Genomic DNA, 19063 nt, shown 5'->3' on the forward strand with positions numbered 1-19063 from the left:
CTCTATTGATCGATATTTGCCAGGCTGAGATTGAAATGTCTCGGTAGATACACTCTCGGTGCACCTAACGAAGGGCCTGGAACTGATATTAATGCCCTTAACAAATTTGTGGTAAATTCAAAACGCTTTGTCGATCTAAGAGAATCTGGTGATCCACTTTTAAGATTTTTAGGAATGTGTAAGGAACACAACGGACGTATGTATATCTGTCTAAGTGAAATTCATCAATTCTTCTTCTTCTTCTTTATTGGCGTAGACACCGCTTAGCGATTATAGCCGAGTTAACAACAGCGTGTCAGTCGTTTCTTCTTTTCGCTACGTGGCGCCAATTGGATATTCCAAGCGAAGCCAGGTCCTTCTCCACTTGGTACTTCCAACGGAGCGGAGGTCTTCCTCTTCCTCTGCTTCCACCGGCGGTTACTGCGTCGAATACTTTCAGAGCTGGAGTGTTTTCGTCCATTCGAACAACATGACCTAGCCAGCGTAGCCGTTGTCTTTTAATTCGCTGAACTATGTCAATGTCGTCGTACAAGGTCTGTCGCAAAAGAAACAAGACTGTTAAAAAAAAAACAACAAAAAATTAATATTTTTCAAAAGTTATATTTTTTTATTCAAAGTAGTTTCATTGTGCTTCGATACAGCGTTTAGCCCGGTCAATTAGCATTTCAAATGAGTGTTTAAGGTAATTTTTCGGAATGCTCTTGAGAATATCGGTCGTCGCCTTTTGGATAGCTGAAATGTCCTTTCATGGGCAAAAGAAGTATTCCAAATAAGTAAAAATCACAGGGTGCCAGATCAGGTGAGTAGGTAGGTGAGATTAATGGTTAATATGGAGTTTTTTGTCAAAAAATCAGTGACAAGCGTCGACCGATGACACGGCGCATTAGCGTGCAACAGGCGCCAGAACCCTACCTCACGGTATTGTGGTCGAGCACGACGAATGCGTGACAAAAGACGCTTCATAACACCAAGGTGAAACACAGCATTAATCGTTTGGCCAGGTGGGACGAACTCTCGGTGTACAATACCCTCGGAATCGTAAAAACAAATCAGCATTGTCTTTATTTTTGACTTCTTTTTTTGATTTTGGCCGGCCCGACTTCTGATCGTCACAGAGGTCCTCACGACCTTCTTGGAATCGCTTAAACCACTCATGCACATTACTACGGCATACGCACTGATCACCATAAACTTTTTTCATCATTTGAAATGTTTCAGTAAACGTTTTCCCAAGTTTAAAACAAAATTTAATATGACCAAAAGCTGCTGTCACTTTTTGATCGATAATATCGATTGTAGTTATCCAAGTGTCTTAAAATTTTTACGAAATGTCAACAAGAGATCAAACTTTTTATTTCATTCATAAACAGTTTAAAAGTTCTGTTTCTTTTGCGACAGACCTTGTATATACGAATTCACATACAAATCTTTCTATACATAGATATACATATATGTATGTATATAAAGCTCTATTTGTGGAAAACAGGTGTTTTCAAACTCACGGTTATGAATTTTAATTGGCCATTCACTGGTTGAATTAATCGATATATGTACATAATATGACCCGGCTTTAAGTTTTCTTATTTGTATTGAAATAATATATATATAACTTTTAATTTTCTATATTATTACTGTCACTTTTAGACTTTTTGAATGTGATTTTGGGTGTGTTTTTCTTGAACGATTAGGACGGCGTCCAACAAACCAATACTTGACCTTTGAATAAGATATCTCAGATTTGTTGTTAAAAATATCAAAGGTAAAAAACACCGGTGGTGTCCTCTACGAATGTAAGAGGTAGCTAGGGGCAAAAAGGGTCCTATCACCTGCCCTTACGAATTGATGTGTTCAACAGCGGCAGTCAATTCAAGCTCATTTTATGGTTGTTGTTGTTGTTGTTGTAGCGGCAGAATTATGCCGAGTTGACAGTCTTTGGCTGGATAAAAATTCCTGTCCGTTCCGGATACGTAGACCCGACTGTCGTGAGAACGGCTTAATTTACGGCGCTTTGGGGTGGTGGACCGCTGCCAGTAAAATCTCATGCAGGAAATAAGTGTTATTAAGAGTGTAATTAACGTTAACTGTAGTTGTATTTAAGTGTTTTTATATGTATGCTGAAATAACGCTTCGTTTCAATATCATATTGAAAACGAAGAATCACATTACCTATAATTATCATCATGAGTTTGTATGACCCTTGACGAGAAAGAAAGCTCCATCATTATCGATATACTTCACTTACGGTAATCGCCTGACTAAATTGAAATATTTTAGTGCTCAGTTTTGAGACTTCTTTTCCAGTGTTTTAAGATATGCTTCTAAATACTTCCAATGATATAATATAATCTGATGATGATCCAATGATATAATATAATCTCAGTTGACTTTATTTGTCTAATATATGCATTTGCTATTTTATATTTTTATGTATAAATTGTTTATAAGTATAAATGAAGTTATATTGAACAATATTATTTTTTATAAATTATTGGTAAGACATTGTCGCCAGCAGTCAAAATTTTAAAGTTAGTAACAGTTATTGTAAATTTACACATAATCTCCAAAAACAAACGGCTTTGTGAGGGTAGTAGTCATGCTTGGAACTTGTTTTGAACTGTTAAAGAAGAGAGAAAAATATTACAGTTAGTTTTTTTAGTATAAGCTTATAAATTATAAAGATTAGCTTCAGTTTATTTTAGAGTCTTTATTATTACTTTTATTATTTTAACCATCTGCGTTCACTCGAAAATCAAACTTTTCAGGATTTATAATAATAACGTAGAGATCAATGAAATATTTTTTAGAACTTAATATTGTAGGTGATAAATACATATCTCTCCAGTGCTGATTACAGATAATTTGAAATGACAATTATACAACTCTAAATATTAGAATTCATAATTTTTTCAAAAAAGGTTAAAAAGTCCTGGGAGCTTTTAAAACTAATTAGATAAAACGGAAAATATTTAATTATTCATCAATATTTATTTTTTGTCATCAAAGTAATGCCCATCAGATGTAATAGATTTATGCCAACGTTTTTTCCAGTCCTCGAAACACTTTTCATAAGCACTTTTTGAGATGGCCTTTAGCAACTTCAGTGAATTTGGTTTTATCTTCCACGCAGCGGCAATTTTAGTTTGGGGAACAAGAAAAAATCACATAGAGCCAATTCTGGTGAATATGGTGGTTGTTCGTTAATATTCATTGCGTTTTTGGCTTTAAATTCGGTTACAATCGTGACTCAATGCGACGGTGCATTATCATCGTGTATAATCCATGAATTGTTTTTCCACAATTCCGGCCATTTTCGACGAATGTTCTCATCAAAACACGCACAAAAAAACAATTGGCATTTGTGGTTTCGGCTTGTTTTTTTTTCTCCCTTCCGATGATTGTTGACTTGCGTGCAAGTCAAGCTCAAAAATCCATGTCTCATAGGCAGTTAAAACGCTCTTCATGAATGTGGTATCGGATTTCACACGATTAGGCATGTCCAAAGAGACCTGTTTACGGCCTTCTTTTTAAAAGAATTCAGCTGCATCGGCACGAGTCATGCAAGAACACGTTTCATACCCATAATATCAACCAAAATCATTCCAACGGACTCGCGATAGCTGTTGAGCTCTATTGCCATCTCTCTAATACTTTAATGACGATTTTCAAGCATCACATCCTACGAAATTTGGTTAAAAATACAAAATTTGAGACAAATTCTTTGTTCGATATTTTTATCCATTGTAAAAATCGCAACGCACTACTGAAGTGTGCTGACTTAAGCAACTGCTGTAAACAAACAATTGGAGAAATGTTTACTACCGTTCGGAACTCGATGTATAACTTTAAATACCAGTGTATATTTCTTCTACAAAAAGGGCTTCTTCATAAAAATACAACAACGGATTTAAGTTCACTTTGAACTTGTATAAACATTTAAAACGAACAACAAATTGGAGGAGTACTCATGTAAACAACAAGAGAAAATAAGTAGAAAGGCAAGTGTCAACCTTATGACATCTTAAAGCTTTTTCTTATCTTTACATAATTTAAAAGTAACCTGGAACTAGTGAACGCACATGTTACAGTTTCAAATAAAACTCTCACAAAAAAAATTTAACTTTGTAAATAAACAACATTTAAACATAACTTACCCTGTTTTAGTCTTCACAGTTGCTATGGCGTTCTTCATGAGCTGCTCTATATTGGTATTATCTCCTTTAAGCTTAATTTCATCGCATAAGGCTTGCACGAATGGGCTGCCGGAGTCGGTGCGATATGACACATAACCTTAAAGAAAATCGGATATGAGCATACATTGCTTATCATTTTAATTTATAATTTTGTTACCTTCAAAAGTACTGTAACATTTCAATATTTCAGTTGGCGGTCCGCGTGTCGTATAAGCATCTGTTTTATATTCACCCGGTACCAGGTCACCTTTACAGGCTTGTATAATGAATATTTTCGGTTTGTCCTTCAACGTTGGTATATCTAGTATTGGATAAAGTATGACTTCGTTCAAATTGTAGACGCCATCGGTGGCCGCAATCGAATCATTTGCACTACCATGGCTAAGTATAACAATTACCAGGCAAGAATAATTTTTGAAATTCTTTGTTGTTACTAGAAATATGTAAAGAAATAAAAAAGTTAGTGATATGTATGTATGTACAAAGATATTTTTAATATTGCCATATTTTATATGAATTTTTTTGATGTCAGCCAAGTGGAGAGTTATACAGAATATAGTGGTTCTCATAGGGATTTACAGTTAATACTTAGTGTATAGTCTAGCGGCAGTTAAGGTTATGCGTCGCGCCCATACTAAGTAGATAAGCAATAACTAGACTTTCTCGGTAAAAATTATCTGGGTCCGTCATATAGGAACATAAGGAAATGAAAAGGCGGACGAGCTGGTGTTGGGCTCTTGGCGAACACCTCAGTTCGTGTAACAGCAACTAAAATATGCCGTTTCCCTTTGGGGTAGTGAATGGTGGACTGTTCCAAAAGCTTATATGTTTAAGTAAGTATACACTAAGTAACATTGTAGGAGTTATCACAGGACAAACACATCTAAGATCCTACCTTCATAAACTGGGTAAAGTGGAGTCGGCAAAATGAAGAGAGTGATGGGATTAATGGCCAGCCTTCCTGACTGACTTTCGACTTTGATCAAAAAAGAGGTATTCTATCAAATCCACTCAGCTACTGGTGCCGCGGGAATATTACCTTTGTGAATGCCCAGCTTTTAGTCGGTTGTGATAGGAGTGACTTTCGACTTTGGTCATCCGGGTGGCAAAAAAAGAGGTATTCTATCAAACCCACTGAGCAACTGGACCGGTTTGGGGGGCAATGGGCCTAAGATTGGCTTAAGTTTGGACGCTTGTGTGGTAACAGCTAGTATTAGTCAGGAGACAGCAAAATATTTAGAAAATATTCGAGAAGAAATTTAGGTATTCTGACTGTAATATATCTAGTACTGAGACGCGGAATATATCTACAAAGGATAATGAGTTAAGAAGAAAATTGGGCCTTCATAGTCAATGTGAGGAAAAAATTTTACTCCCACTCTCTCACAATTTTGGAATCAACACTGTCGTTCTGAGGATAAAATCTTTTCAAGATTTCAAAAAGAGAACATAGAAATAGATGGGAATAGGTACGTCATTCGTCAAAGAATTGTCCTAGTCCCTCAAGCCATTCAATTTGTTTGCAGCTTCCGACAATTATTTGGTCTTATTGCGGCCTGATCAATTTGGATATGGATCGCTTCGAAACTAATTAGAGGACGCTGCAATTTAGAACTTCAGTGGACCTATAGGCATAAGTTTTCCCAATGTGGTCGTTTGGCTTCTGATTTCGTTACAGATCTTTTGAGAGATATCGGCAAAGAATTTAAATGTTCTCCGAATAGAGGATGGTAACCGAATAGAGGATAGCTACAATCTACAGCTGTAATGTAATGTATTTGTCCAATGGGTTAATCAAAAAATTTCGAATTATTTTTGTTAATGTTAAGAAATTACTCACATTTCCTAATAGTATCCTTGATATTGTTGACTGTAGGATTCTTTTTAGTGTCCACATTCAATTTGTACTTCAGCAATGTTTCCTTTATGAGCTTCGCATCATAATCGCTGCCATCACGCTTGTCAAATCGCGTCTTGTCCGCAAAGTCCACGGTATTGAAAATCACAGCGTAACCTGGCTTTAGATTAGACTTGACTTGGACTGCACTGGCACTTAGTGACTTTTGCGGCAGCGACAACGTTTGCGTCGAGGGCTTGATCGCTGGCGTAAAGCTGCTGCTTTGCGATAAAGGCTTTGTTGTTAGCGGTTTTGTGCTGGTCAAAATTGGTGAGAGATACATAGAACTGGTGGTGGTTGTGGGTTTGGTGTAACTAATCGCGTCACGTGGCCTATACGCGCTATTGCCATAAGGCGACACATAATTTGGCGTTATTGTTGTTGCTGATTTAGTATTAGAAAATGCTGGAGTTATTGTTGTTGCTGGTGTATTGGTATTAAAAAATGCGGCTCTTTTGCTTGCAATACTGGTGTCACTCGAGCTCGTACCTATTTTCGAGATGGCCAACTTACTGCCGCTGCCACTTTGACTGCGACTGTAACTATTTACAAGTGGAGAGACGCTTGTTGTTGTTGTACTGCGACTATAACTATTTACAAGTGGAGAGACGCTTGTTGTTGTTGTTGTGCTGCGAATGGGTTTCATCAATGATGAGCCAGTCGGCGGCGTTGAGCTGGGAAGCGCTGGCAGCGCCCTAAGCATTGACTGCGGGGCATAGTTGTCGACATGAACGTTTAACGTTGTTGTTGTTGGCTTACTGCTGGTGAAATCTCTCCACGACGCACCCGACCCCATTTTTGTACCAGTCGACTGTTGGAATTTCATTTTTTGCTGTTGTAGAAAGGAAGTCTGTGTGCCGCCATTTGTTTGCGTAACTGTAGTCTCCTGTTTGGTCCATGATGTAGGATTGGTGAAATTCGGAAAGGGACCAGACGTCATTAACAGCTCAGCCAATTCCTCTTTAGTGGGTGTACGACGTATTGAGATCTCAGTGACGCGAGCAGTCTTTTGATTCGTCACCGTTTGCCTGACGGTTTGATGAGTCATTTTGTTATTTTCATTGTCGAAAATCGTTGCACTTTTTTCGGTCGTATTCGTTGTCTCCGAATGCGCAGTGGCAGTGCGCACTTTCATGCGTGGATCCTGTAGCACCAGGGCGTTGTTTTTAGCTTCTTTGGAATCATTTGGTTCCTTCTTTGCACTCTTTTTAAACATTTTGCACAGCTGTTTCAAAGAAATGTCTACAACTCACTAACTAACAATTTGTGCACAACAAAAGGGTGCTAGAAGATAAGAAAAGATAAGAGCGTGTGTTATCTACAGGCAAATGCGAGGCATATTCGTTCTATTGATACGCTACATTTCGATCACAATGCAATAATACACCCAATTTTTTCTGTTTACCATTTACTTATCAGAAAAATAGCAGTAATAACAAGAAAAAACGTTGGCTTCGGTTCTCTTCCCTCCATTCACAAATACAAATTATTCTTTAAAAAGAAAACAAAACTTATTCCGATCATTCAGTTTGTATGAGAGCTATTTGCTATAGTGGTCCGATATCGGCGCTTCCGATAAATGAGCAACTTTTTGGAGAGAAAAGGGCTTGTGCAAAATTTCAGATCTATATCTCAAAAACTGAGGGACTAGTTTGTGTATATACAGGCAGACGGTCAGACGAGTATGGCTAAAACGACTCAGCTCATTCTGCTGGGTCTCTGAAATTTCCCTTTGGTTGTTACGAACTTCGTGGCATACTGTATTATACCTAGTTCTGGGTTTAAAAACATATAACGAGCCTAACCTCACTCTCAGAATCAAGTGCTATATAGAAAGCTTTCTCATTTGACGAGATATCTTCAGAAAATTTGGCATGTATTATTATTCAAGGCAACGGTGCAATCTCCGCAGAAATATTTGAAAACGAGTCACTATAGCATATAGCTGCCGATCAAACGAACCGATCAAAATCAAATTCTTTTAAGAAATATTTTGTATTTGTGAAGGGTATTATAGCTTCCATGCAGACGAAGCTAGCGTTTTTTGCTTTTATTTCGTTATCATTTTTATTACACGTAAAAATGAGGAGATAATCAATTTCTCTATAATTTATTTACTAATACGTAGGTTGCCATTTATATTTCGGTATTTGGTAACACTAGTGTTCCAAACTGGCGATTCACAAGTTTATGGTTTGACATTTTTGATATTATACATCAGAAAGTTTTGATATATAAGCGGTATTTGTTGTATTCACTTCGGCCAAAAAATTGATTTAATCGCGAAGACTTCGCGACATTATTCTTCACATCGACGTTCGATGAACTTAAGGGGTTACATGGACTTACGGTTTTCAAAAAATTTAATTTTTTATTGTCCTAATCAATTTTACAACAGTTCTAGAATGACCTAAACTTGAACCGAGTAATAGTTTCGGAGATACAGCCTTGAGAACTTGTGCGCTCGAGGCTAGCTCTGCTAAGTGCGCCGACTTTAAACGCGTTTTTCTCTGTGTTTTTGAAGTCGGTTGGCAAGATTTCTCGAGAATTACTTAACCGACCTTCTAGAAATTTTACACAGATCCTTAAAATACAATTCTTAAAGACTTGGACGAAGGATTTTTTTTCGATTACAACTATTTAAATAAAAAATCTCGCGAAATTTTAATTTTTTTGTAAAAATGTCTGCTAAAAATCCAATTTTCAGTTTTCTTCCTTTCAGAATTTCTTTGTTTATAGCGCATGTTTTTAACAACAAAAGATTCTAATAAAACATTTCTTTTTTGATATGAGAAAAAAATGTTGAAAAAAGCTATTTTTTACCTGAGGAAACCCATGTAACCCCTTTATTCAATTTTTGGCGATTAAGCACCATCAAGTACTATTGTTTATCGTTGTTGTGGTGAATTCAATCGATGTCGTAGATTGTAGATATTAAAAACCTACGACAGTGATGCTTCCAAACAATTTAATGCGTATGAACCTGAAAACTGTGTGGGCATTTCCAGATGAGCTGAGTTCAACAAAAGTTATTCGCTGGCGAAGCAATTCCAAGTAAATGGTTGTCTGCGTTGTTCAAGTAGCATGGTTGCAACATGTATAAGTTTTTTTTTTTTCAAAAAACCATAATACTGAGTGCTACACAACTGCAGAAGACAGACCACTCTCCGCTCTCCGACAATGCGAGCACTGAAAAAACTGCATTTTTAGGCACTCAAAATATGTATTTGATGAGTAAACCAGTCTTGACTTGTCATCGAATGACTTCTTTTTTCCACGTACGTAAGAAATAAACTAAGAGGTCAACGCTTTTCGCCAACCGTAGAGGCGGTTTTTGCGTTCAAAACGCATGTTCTGAAGATACCTCAATCTGAGTGGCAAAAGTGCTTCGACAATCGGTTCAAACGCATGCAAAGGTGTATCTTAATGGAAAATATTCTGAACAACAATAAAGCGATTTTGGATGTTTATAATTGTTTTTGTTCTGTAGTCCAAAATATAAAAGGCAACCCTCGTAAACATAATCTTTCAATGGAAGTTTGCTAAAAATAATGGAGGCTTAAGCGTTAAAAACAAAACTGCTTATTGTGAACCCCCGAATGTTCAAATATAAAGGTAAATACGAGAATACACCGTTTCGTTCGATAAATTGCCTTTGTTTAGGTCCACTTTCATAGAAACCCTATTAGCAAAAAACTTGAACAATAAAACTTTTCTTGAGATGAATACACATCGATGTGTGTGGCTTGACGTTGTGCTGATGGAACACAATACCTTTCCTATAGGCTTAAGAGAAAATTGATAAACATTACTGGCCGTCAATCGTAACTTAGCCACGGCATGCGCCGACTCACCGTAATTAGACCACGACCGTTTTCACTTGACGTTATCGTAAATTATCGTTGCGTTTTCTCCTTCATCAAAGAAAAACTGTAAAATACTTTCTCTTTGCTAGTGTCATCTTCGTGCGACTTTTTCAAACTGCTCTTGGAGAAAATAATTCGAGCTGCAGAACTAAATAGAGAAGGTACTATCTTCTATAAGAGTGTACAACTGCTGGTGTACGCCGATGACAACGATATCATTGGCCTCAACAACCGCGCCGTTAGTTCAGCTTTCTCCAGAATGGATAAAGGATGCGAAGCAAGTGGGTCTGGTAGTGAACGAGGTCAAGACAAAATATCTCCTGTCATAAAACAAACAGTCGTCAGTGTTGTGTAAAAACAGTCGTCATCTCTGTGTTTACATGTAAAATATTTCTTGTTTTGAAAACAAATCTTTCTGGCGTATATGACGATTTCAACTCTCATTCCAGGTAGCAGACTCATTGTTTAAATGAGTTCAGTCCATCTCTGTTGTGACACCACACTTACATTAATTTTAACGTCCCCGTTCTAATATTCGTACTCAAAGCCAGGCAGTTTAGATCATCATACTTTTAAAATTTTTCGCAAAACATAAAACAACGGATAACAAATTTTGCGCGAGTGTAAGTGCATACTGAGTCATCAGTGGTTTGTATTCCCAATAAATTGGGTTGTTAATTAATCACTAATTCTTTATCATAAAAAAAAAATATTTTATTTACCCTTAACAAGTAACTTTTAAAAATAATAGGGGATGTTCGAGCAAGTAAATAAGTGCGACAATATTGCAACCCTGATTTCAACTGATCATTCCTGTATATCTAACAGTCACGTTTTACCATTAAAAAAATTATTTTATTTACTCTTAACAAGTAACTTTTAAAAATAATAAACTTACTTTAAACTAATTCTTAATTATGGCTGTTGAAGTTTTTGTTTCTGTAGCTGAGCAGCTTAAGATCGCAACGCTTAAAAACTCTCTCCGCTAATTTCGCTCGTTTGCGGATTGCGCGCCTCGCGTCGGTTGTGCGGAGGAGGGTGATCGTTGGGTACTATTATTATTATTATTACCGCCTAAATAAACCTTACAAAATTTTGAAAAAATGATAAGAAGAGGACTGTCTCTCGTGAGCGTGAGTAAGAGAAGTTGCCGCTAAAGAGTATCAAAACCAGACGCTTTTATTTGCTTTTTTAATTGTTCCGCAATTAATTATGATAATTTCTCCCGCATTCATCGAAGCCGCGCAAACTCCAATTGGTTAACTGTTATCTAATACTTACATATTAACGCACATAAGATTTTTTTTTTATAATAATTGTTAATTTTATTTATCTTAGAGTAAATCACTGTCTTGACTACTTGTTTTTGTAAATTGCCGCGCGTGTTAACAATATACTGACTGCGCTTATGACTATAAAAAAGATTCTAAAGTCGTTAGCACTTCTGTGTACGTATTAAACTAAGCTTAGTCACCGATCAGCTCAGCATTTACAGCAGTAAAGCTCTGCTTTGTTTACGTGAGTACACTCAATTCTAAGAAAGACTTCGGGTTGCTACTTGTGGAGTTATTAGGGTGTCGTGTTAATATTGGAACATAATATTATAACAGTATAACTGAAAGTTGCATAACGAGTTCATGAGGTCGCGACTATCTGAAGCTCCAAAGCACTGAAAGAAGTTTTATGAAAACCAACACATGCACATATGTACATATTCAACAAATAAAGAACACTAAAAGCGTAAATAAACATTTATCGTAGCACTGTCACAGTAAGCACGGTTGCTTGTTGGTAGCAACTTTATTTACAAAACTTACAAACAGGTAGCCCTTACGTTGCAACCTTGCGCTAACTGTCAACTGACTCATGCGCAGTTGACTTCCGCTTCTTTCTTTTTTTATAGAAATGCTGCTTAGCGCGCATTTTTGTAAATATAGTGAACCTCCTCATAACCGGACACCTACCGTCACAGTGTTTTTTGTTCGAAATGCTTCTTTGTCCGTAATTTTGTAAAAACTGTGAAATTTTTCATAACCGGACACCCAACGTCACAGTGGTTTTGTCCGGTTATGGGAGCTGTTCACGCATGGGGGGTTGTTGGGCGTGACAAAAACGTGAAAATGCATTCTTACAGTCAGAAAATTCAACTCAGAACTATCTTGCACTAATAAATGCGCGCCAATGTCATGCAGGAGTGAGTGAATGAAAATTATACAGTTACATAGTTACCGCGAACTGGACGCCTCTAGCTTAAGTGAAATTGCTTGCGATGATCATTTTGCATATTGTTCTTAGAAAAAACTGTGGCAGAATTCCATAAATTAATAAGAAAAAAAACAGGAATTATAAATTGTATACTTTACTTTACTTTTTTTTTCCTTTTTTTACAGTCTCTACAAATTTTGTTGTAGTTTTTTCAGTTTATCAGAGATCATTTGAACGAAATATTACCCAAATAGTGTTCGAATCTGGTCATTGGAACGTTTTCATATCCGGTTATAGGATTTGATTTTGTATGAAAACATTGTGTTCATGAAATTTGTCCGGTTATGGGAGGTGTCCGGCTATAAAGATTGTTCTTATAGAGGGATTTCATAGTACATGTATTTTATTACATGTCTCAAGTTTGTTAAATTAATAAATTTTTTTTAAATAAATTTTGAGTTTTTATATTTAAATATAGTCTTTCGATAGGCTTACAAAATGAACATTAATAAGTACAGAAATCAACTGCATACCACTTGACACGACTCAAGCGTGATCTATAAAAACACAGCTATTGAAAAAAATAAATTAACTTGAATCACCCATTATTTAGGTATCCGCCCCTACAATTACTTCCCCCACATACACGCAATATACTGAATTTCGATCAGATTTATAGATGAAAGCTGACATATATACATAGTACTAGCTTAGCTGACTCTTAGCGTGGTCAACCCATTTTTAGTTCAATGAACTTTAGCGAGATTAAGCTTTTAGTGATGTTAAGGGCCCTATTGTTTACATTTATCAACAAAGCAGTGAGAGGTCAATGACTTCTTCATTAAAATTTAGTGAAGTCAACAACCTTCTAAGGTCAATTACCTTTGGTAAAATCAATGGCCCTTATTGTTGTCGTTTAGCGCAGTCAACAACCCATTCTTGGTAATTGACTCTTTTGTAACCATTTAGCAAGGTCAAAAACGTTTTCTGGTCAATGACCTTTGGAGCGATCATTGTATAGTCTTTTTAATTGTTAAAAGTGAGAAAAATCGAATGTGCAGGAATGTGAATTGAAGTCCAGACATATGCGGCGGAAAGGTTCGTTTAGTATAGAATTTGATCTAAAAGACTTTTACAGTCAGGATGCCTCGAAAAACGAGCCGGGATAGTAAATTGAACTTCCGGCAAAAGATAACGACAAAAAATTGTTCCATTCAGCATTTTCAAAAGCAATATAATGTCAAGCATTTACTTGCGACTTGTAAGTATGGTGTGTTTTCAACGACTAGTGTATGGAGGAAGATGTAAGCTAGAATACCATCGAAAATTCCATAAAAAAACGAAAAGTTAAAATTGTTTTAGAACAAAATCTAACTTGTCATTCATTCGGACAATAACTAGGGTTCCATACTATAGAGCCATATCCCAATAGAGGCCTAACCAAAGTTGTGAAAAGAGTTTTTGTAACTTACCGAAGCCAAAATTTTAACTCAATAGGATTATCTACCACTTTAATCCAACCAAAGCTTCGAGTTCATTTGTTGTAATTCTTTGCTTTCTCAACTCGGCGCTTTTGTTTTATGCTAATAAACGCGCCAAAAGCCATAAGAAAGCTATAACGGAAAAAATTAATGTATTTATAGCCATAATTTTGTCATAAATTATTTTGCGCACAACGAAACACCAAACTCAAAATGAAAATTACGCACTAATACTTGTAAAGGGTGATCCATTTCGAGGTTACCTACTTTTTTCAAAAAAAAAAAACACAGAAGCTTCAAAATTAATGGGGAATGTTTATTATCATTCGAAAGAACATTCTTTGGCATATGTATTTTTTGAAGATTATCTCTTTCAAATGTTGGCCGCGGCTACGTCTCAGATGGTCCATTCATTGAGTCCAATTTTCGATGACTCGTTCGAGCATTTCGACTGGTAACTGGCGAATGACACGCGTAATGTTTTGCTCAAAGGCCGGAATAGAAGCGGGGTCCTCCACATAATTTTTTGACTTTACATATACCCAGAGGAAAAAGTCTAAGTTTGATATCACACGATCTTAGTGGCCAATCGATCAGATCAAAACTTGAAATTACCTGCTCAGTGAAGTGTTTCCTCAATAAATCCATTGATGTGTGTAAAGGGGCGTCGTCTTGTTGAAACCAAATGTCGCCGAGATCGAGAGTTTAAATTTCAGGCATCAAATTGTCGGTAATCGCGATAACGTCCCCATTGAAGGTTACTATTTCAAAGGCAACATTTTTGAAGAAATATGCACCGATGATTCCACCGTTCACAAACCACACCAAACCGTTATTTTTTCTGGATCAAATGGCAAATCTTGAATCTCTTCAGGTTGCTCTTCGTCGCAAATGCAACAATTTTGGTGGTTTACATACCCATTGAGCCAGGAATGGGTCTCATCGCTGAATAAAAATAGACTCGAAAAAGTCGGATCTTCTTGGAACTTTTCTATAGAGCAAAACGATGTCGCTTTGGAACGTCGAGCAGTTTCAGTTCTTGTAAAAGCTGTATTGTGTACGCTTTCAATTTAAGATTTCGACGAAAAATGCGCCAAATCGTTCCATACGTCAGTCCGAGTTGCCGCGAACGGCGCCGAATCGACTCTCCACGGTCTTCGTGTACACTCTCAGCTACGGCTGCTATATTTTTATACCCTGAACAGGGTATATTAAGTCTGTCACGATGTTTGTAACACCCAGAAAGAAGCGTCGGAGACCCTATAAAGTATATATATAAATGATCAGTATGTTGAGCTGAGTCGATTTAACCATTTCCGTCTGTCTGTCTGTCCGTCCGTCCGTATACGTATATATACGAACTAGTCCCTCAGTTTTTAAGATATCCTTTTGAAATTTTGCAAACGGCATTTTCTATTCAAGAAGCTGCTCATTTGTCTGAACGGCTGATATCGGACCACTATAACATATAGCTGCCATATAAACTGAACGATCGGAGTCAAGTTCTTGTATGGAAAACTTTCACATTTGACAAGATACATTCACGAAATTCGGTATAGATTATTTTCCAAAGCAACAATGTAATCCCCGAAGAAATTGTTCAGATCGGTTAACTATAGCATATACCATACAAACTGAACGATCGGAATCAAGTTCTTGTATGGAAAACTTTCACATTAAGGCAACAATGTAATCTCCGAAAAAATTGTTCAGATCGGATTACTATAGCATATAGCTTCCATATAAACTGAACACATAGTTACTAAAAGAAATGCACCTGTGAAGGGTATACTAGCTGCAGCCGAAGCTAATGTTTTTTCTTGTTTTTATTATGTGCTGGACGTGGTCCGTCCGGTCGAATTTTATCCAATAATGAATACTGGGTCTCAAGATGGGTGATGTCAGTAGGTCGATTATGTTGACCATAAGTTGAGCGAAGCGTGAGAAATACCATTCCTTACAGAACATGCATTTTCGTAATAAAGTTGAACGATTTGTAAACTGTATTCAGTCGTAAGTCTTTCCATGATGAAATGCCAAGCAATACTGAACAAAAATGACATGACAGCTAGACACGGCTCACGCGTGATCTCTCAAAAAAAGGCTATAGAAAAAATACCTCTACTTGGTTCACCCATTATATTGGATACCTTAACTTTGTAGGCATTTTACTCTTTGGAATTTGGAAAAAGTTAATGCTTCCACTACACTTCAATTAAATGTGAATACGCCGAGCCGAGGACACTACTTTTTTCGTCCTTGAGGCAAAATAATGACCAATAAAAACCAAATATTTGTATGTAAATATTTTGGTGAATGATCAACGGAATGTGAAATAACTAATTAGCACGTACTTAATAGCCCTGACCGAAGTATTCATAAATATGTGCGCATGAGCAATCACCCACTGCCGCCTTACTTTGGATAATTACATAACTTTGTGCAATGCATTGACCGAAGCCGGACCACCGTAGTACGCGTGCAGGCAGCGGCAGACGCCCAGCAAGAGCAAGGGAGTGCATACAGCGACGTAATGTGACCATAAGTGCTGGCGATTTTGGCAGTTCGTAGGCTTTACAGCCGGGAAGCCCAAAAAGGTGTCGACACGAAAGTGATTGGGCGGGCGTACGAGTGCTACCGTGTACAGTGAGCGCCGCGCCGACGCCAAAGCAGCGACTAAAGTCAATACTTAGCTGCGAAAAATTGCGAATAAAGTGTAAGTCAAATAAGTTTTGTAATTGAAGTACTTCGATTACTACTTACACATACTACCATATACATACATATACATGTGTGTGTGTGTGTAAGTGTGCGCTCATTAATCGTCGTCGGTTGCATTGTGATTGTGGTTATTCTTATTATTGTTTTGACGCGCTGCGCAACTCGGAAATCGCATTGCGTATGCGCGTAGCGTACGACCAGCTGGCTGGCTGGCTGGCTTGAATCGCGTAATTCGCGACGCGGCGCTGGTTGACGCAGTCGCGTTGCGGGCGTGCAAACGCGCTTCGTAACGATTTGTAAATCTATGCCAAAAATTAAATGCACACAAACACACATACGCACAATAAATATCAATAAAATTAATTGGGCACACTGTGTGGACGAAGTAAAATGTAATAAAATCATGCAAAAGCCGAAACGTGAAGTCTGCCGCGCGCAAGCCATTCTGGCGAAATTACGCCATTTTTAAACGAATGAAATTGAAATTCCGAGTGCCGAAGTTGCCGCATTTTGCATGCATATAAAAGCATTTTCTGACCCCAAACATTATGTCAATTCAAAACGATTCACCGAGCGCGTAACATAAAGCACCGTTAAGGCTTAAGACAACAGTTCAACAGTTTAAGACTAATACAATTTAATAACAACAATAAAACACAACGAAATGCGTTGCCTATTTGTGATCGCCTGCACACTCGCCATGGCTATGGCCATGCCGGAGCCACCGTCCGCCCGCTATGGACCACCACCAGTGCCACAAAAGCAGTACGGTCCACCACCACCAGCGCCAGCGGAACAATACGGCCCACCATCCACAGCGGCACCACAACCACTACCAGTTTATGGTCCACCCGCACCATTCTACGGTCCACCAGCGCCTGAGACAATTGTCACCAAGAACGTGTACGTTCATGTGCCACCAGAGGAGCCAGAAGTCTTCCAGGCCGCCGAACCCATCCAAACTGCCGTGCCAAAGAAACATTACAAGATCATCTTCATTAAGGCACCAAATCCACCAGCACCCGTACAACAAGTGCTGCCACCACCAGTGCAGGATGAACACAAGACTCTCGTCTATGTGTTGGTGAAGAAACCAGAGGAACAACAGCCACTCATATTGCCATCACCAGCGCCAACTGAGCCCAGCAAACCGGAGGTGTACTTTATCAAGTACAAGCAACAACAAAAGCCAGCTGCACAATATGGCCCACCACCGGCACCAGCCGCCGAGTATGGTCCACCAGCGGCGGAGAAATTTTAAGCCTTAGCACCTTAGTGCTTTAGTTAGTGTGGATGACGTGGCGCTACAAGCCGTGCGCTCGCTATTGTATATAGATTTCATTAATCCTCCTACGAGTACTTAGTGCCTTGAATTAGTACAATTTATAATGCATTCCGCTAGACGGATATATATGTATATACTTATGTATAATCGAAGTATGTATACATACACATACATATATTTAGATTATGTATTAAGCTTTTTACAACAGTCGAACTTTTTTAGAATTCATTATTTGTTGATTTTTGTTATTTTTTGTTTTGTTGTACTAAATGTCCCATTAAATTATGATTCCATTAAAAATTTTCCACTTTTTTCAATTAAGGGGGTGTGGGTACAAATAAAAGTAGTGAAAACAGTAAAGTCTAAATATTTGAAAATGTGGTGAATTTGCAGAATCTGTGGTGAATTTGCATAAAAATCTATGGTGAATTTGCATGAAATGTGGGGAATTTGCAGTTTAATGGTCTCTGTTTACAGAACACAACACACGCCCATATATGCAGATGTTCTAAACTTGAAAAACATCGTGAACCAATTTTACTATTCACATAACGTAATTTTTATATTTTATTATATTTTCTAAGAATTTATTGTAATTCTCTGAATAGTTTCGTTGAATTAATCTATTTTGGAACCGCCCAACTGCACCAACTCAATTTTTCCTCTTTTATACCAATTAAAAAATTCTTCTTAAACTTAAACCAAGTATTCCTGTGATTCCCTATTGTCAAAAAAAAAAATACATATAAAAATGATATAGTTCCTCAATTCTGAGATATCGATATGAAAGTTTGCGCACTTCCTTTTCTTCTCAAGTAGCTGAGGAATAATTTCCGAACCGAGCATGTAACCGGTATACAAACTGACCAATCAAAACCAAGTTCTTGTAAGGAATCTTTTGTTCTTGTGAAGGGTATTATAGCTTCGGGATAGATATAGGATTATATATTTATAAATTGCTTAGATTCCGATTTCCTAGCTGTAGTTTTACATTTCAAAAGGGGGGTCTCTCATCCGAGGCTGGTTGTAGCTCTTCACTGGGGGTGTTTTTTTACGTGGCGGGTCCCAAACCTCGCCTCGAACGGATGTTCTTAGGCTACCCAGAGGATGCTTGGTCAAAGACCGGAAGTAGTGAGCTGCTTGAGCCATGTGTAAAAGAATCGTTTCTGGCCACTCCCAAGTGAATGTAGATCAGAGAACTTTTCCTCACCGGAATCCTACACATGACTCCATCCTCCGAGAGAAAAAGTCTCATAAAAGATTTATGTCCATGTTAGCCATGGCGAATACTTCATCTGCTGGGAACGATGAGCTGTACGATATACGACGACATCGACATAGTTCAGCGAATTAAAAGACAGCGACTACGCTGGCTAGGTCATGTTGTCCGGATGGATGAAAACACCCAGCTCTGAAAA

General features: G+C 37.6%; 2 protein-coding genes across 3 annotated transcripts; one reads left to right on the forward strand and one right to left on the reverse strand.

Annotated features, from left to right (window-relative positions):
• Window positions 1-2366: 2366 nt before the first annotated feature.
• Window positions 2367-11440, reverse strand: LOC126755188 (uncharacterized). 2 transcript variants are annotated; one of them, XM_050467580.1, is made up of 5 exons: window positions 11235-11440; window positions 6031-7371; window positions 4348-4623; window positions 4152-4287; window positions 2367-2614 (listed from the first exon to the last, which is right to left on the reverse strand). In XM_050467580.1, exons 2-5 carry the CDS (start codon window positions 7301-7303, stop codon window positions 2548-2550), a joined length of 1752 nt encoding a protein of 583 aa, XP_050323537.1. In that variant the 5' UTR covers window positions 7304-7371; window positions 11235-11440; the 3' UTR covers window positions 2367-2547. The 2 variants fall into 2 exon arrangements, with proteins under 2 accessions (XP_050323537.1, XP_050323536.1); XM_050467579.1 differs by having other exon boundaries at window positions 10852-11440.
• Window positions 11441-16925: 5485 nt separating this feature from the next.
• LOC126755200 (uncharacterized) lies at window positions 16926-17915 on the forward strand. Its single transcript, XM_050467596.1, has one exon. It carries the CDS (start codon window positions 17025-17027, stop codon window positions 17619-17621), a length of 597 nt encoding a protein of 198 aa, XP_050323553.1. The 5' UTR covers window positions 16926-17024; the 3' UTR covers window positions 17622-17915.
• The last annotated feature ends 1148 nt before the right edge of the window (window positions 17916-19063 follow it).

Source organism: Bactrocera neohumeralis, chromosome 4 (assembly GCF_024586455.1).
Source record: "Bactrocera neohumeralis isolate Rockhampton chromosome 4, APGP_CSIRO_Bneo_wtdbg2-racon-allhic-juicebox.fasta_v2, whole genome shotgun sequence".
Lineage (NCBI taxonomy): Eukaryota > Metazoa > Arthropoda > Insecta > Diptera > Tephritidae > Bactrocera > Bactrocera neohumeralis.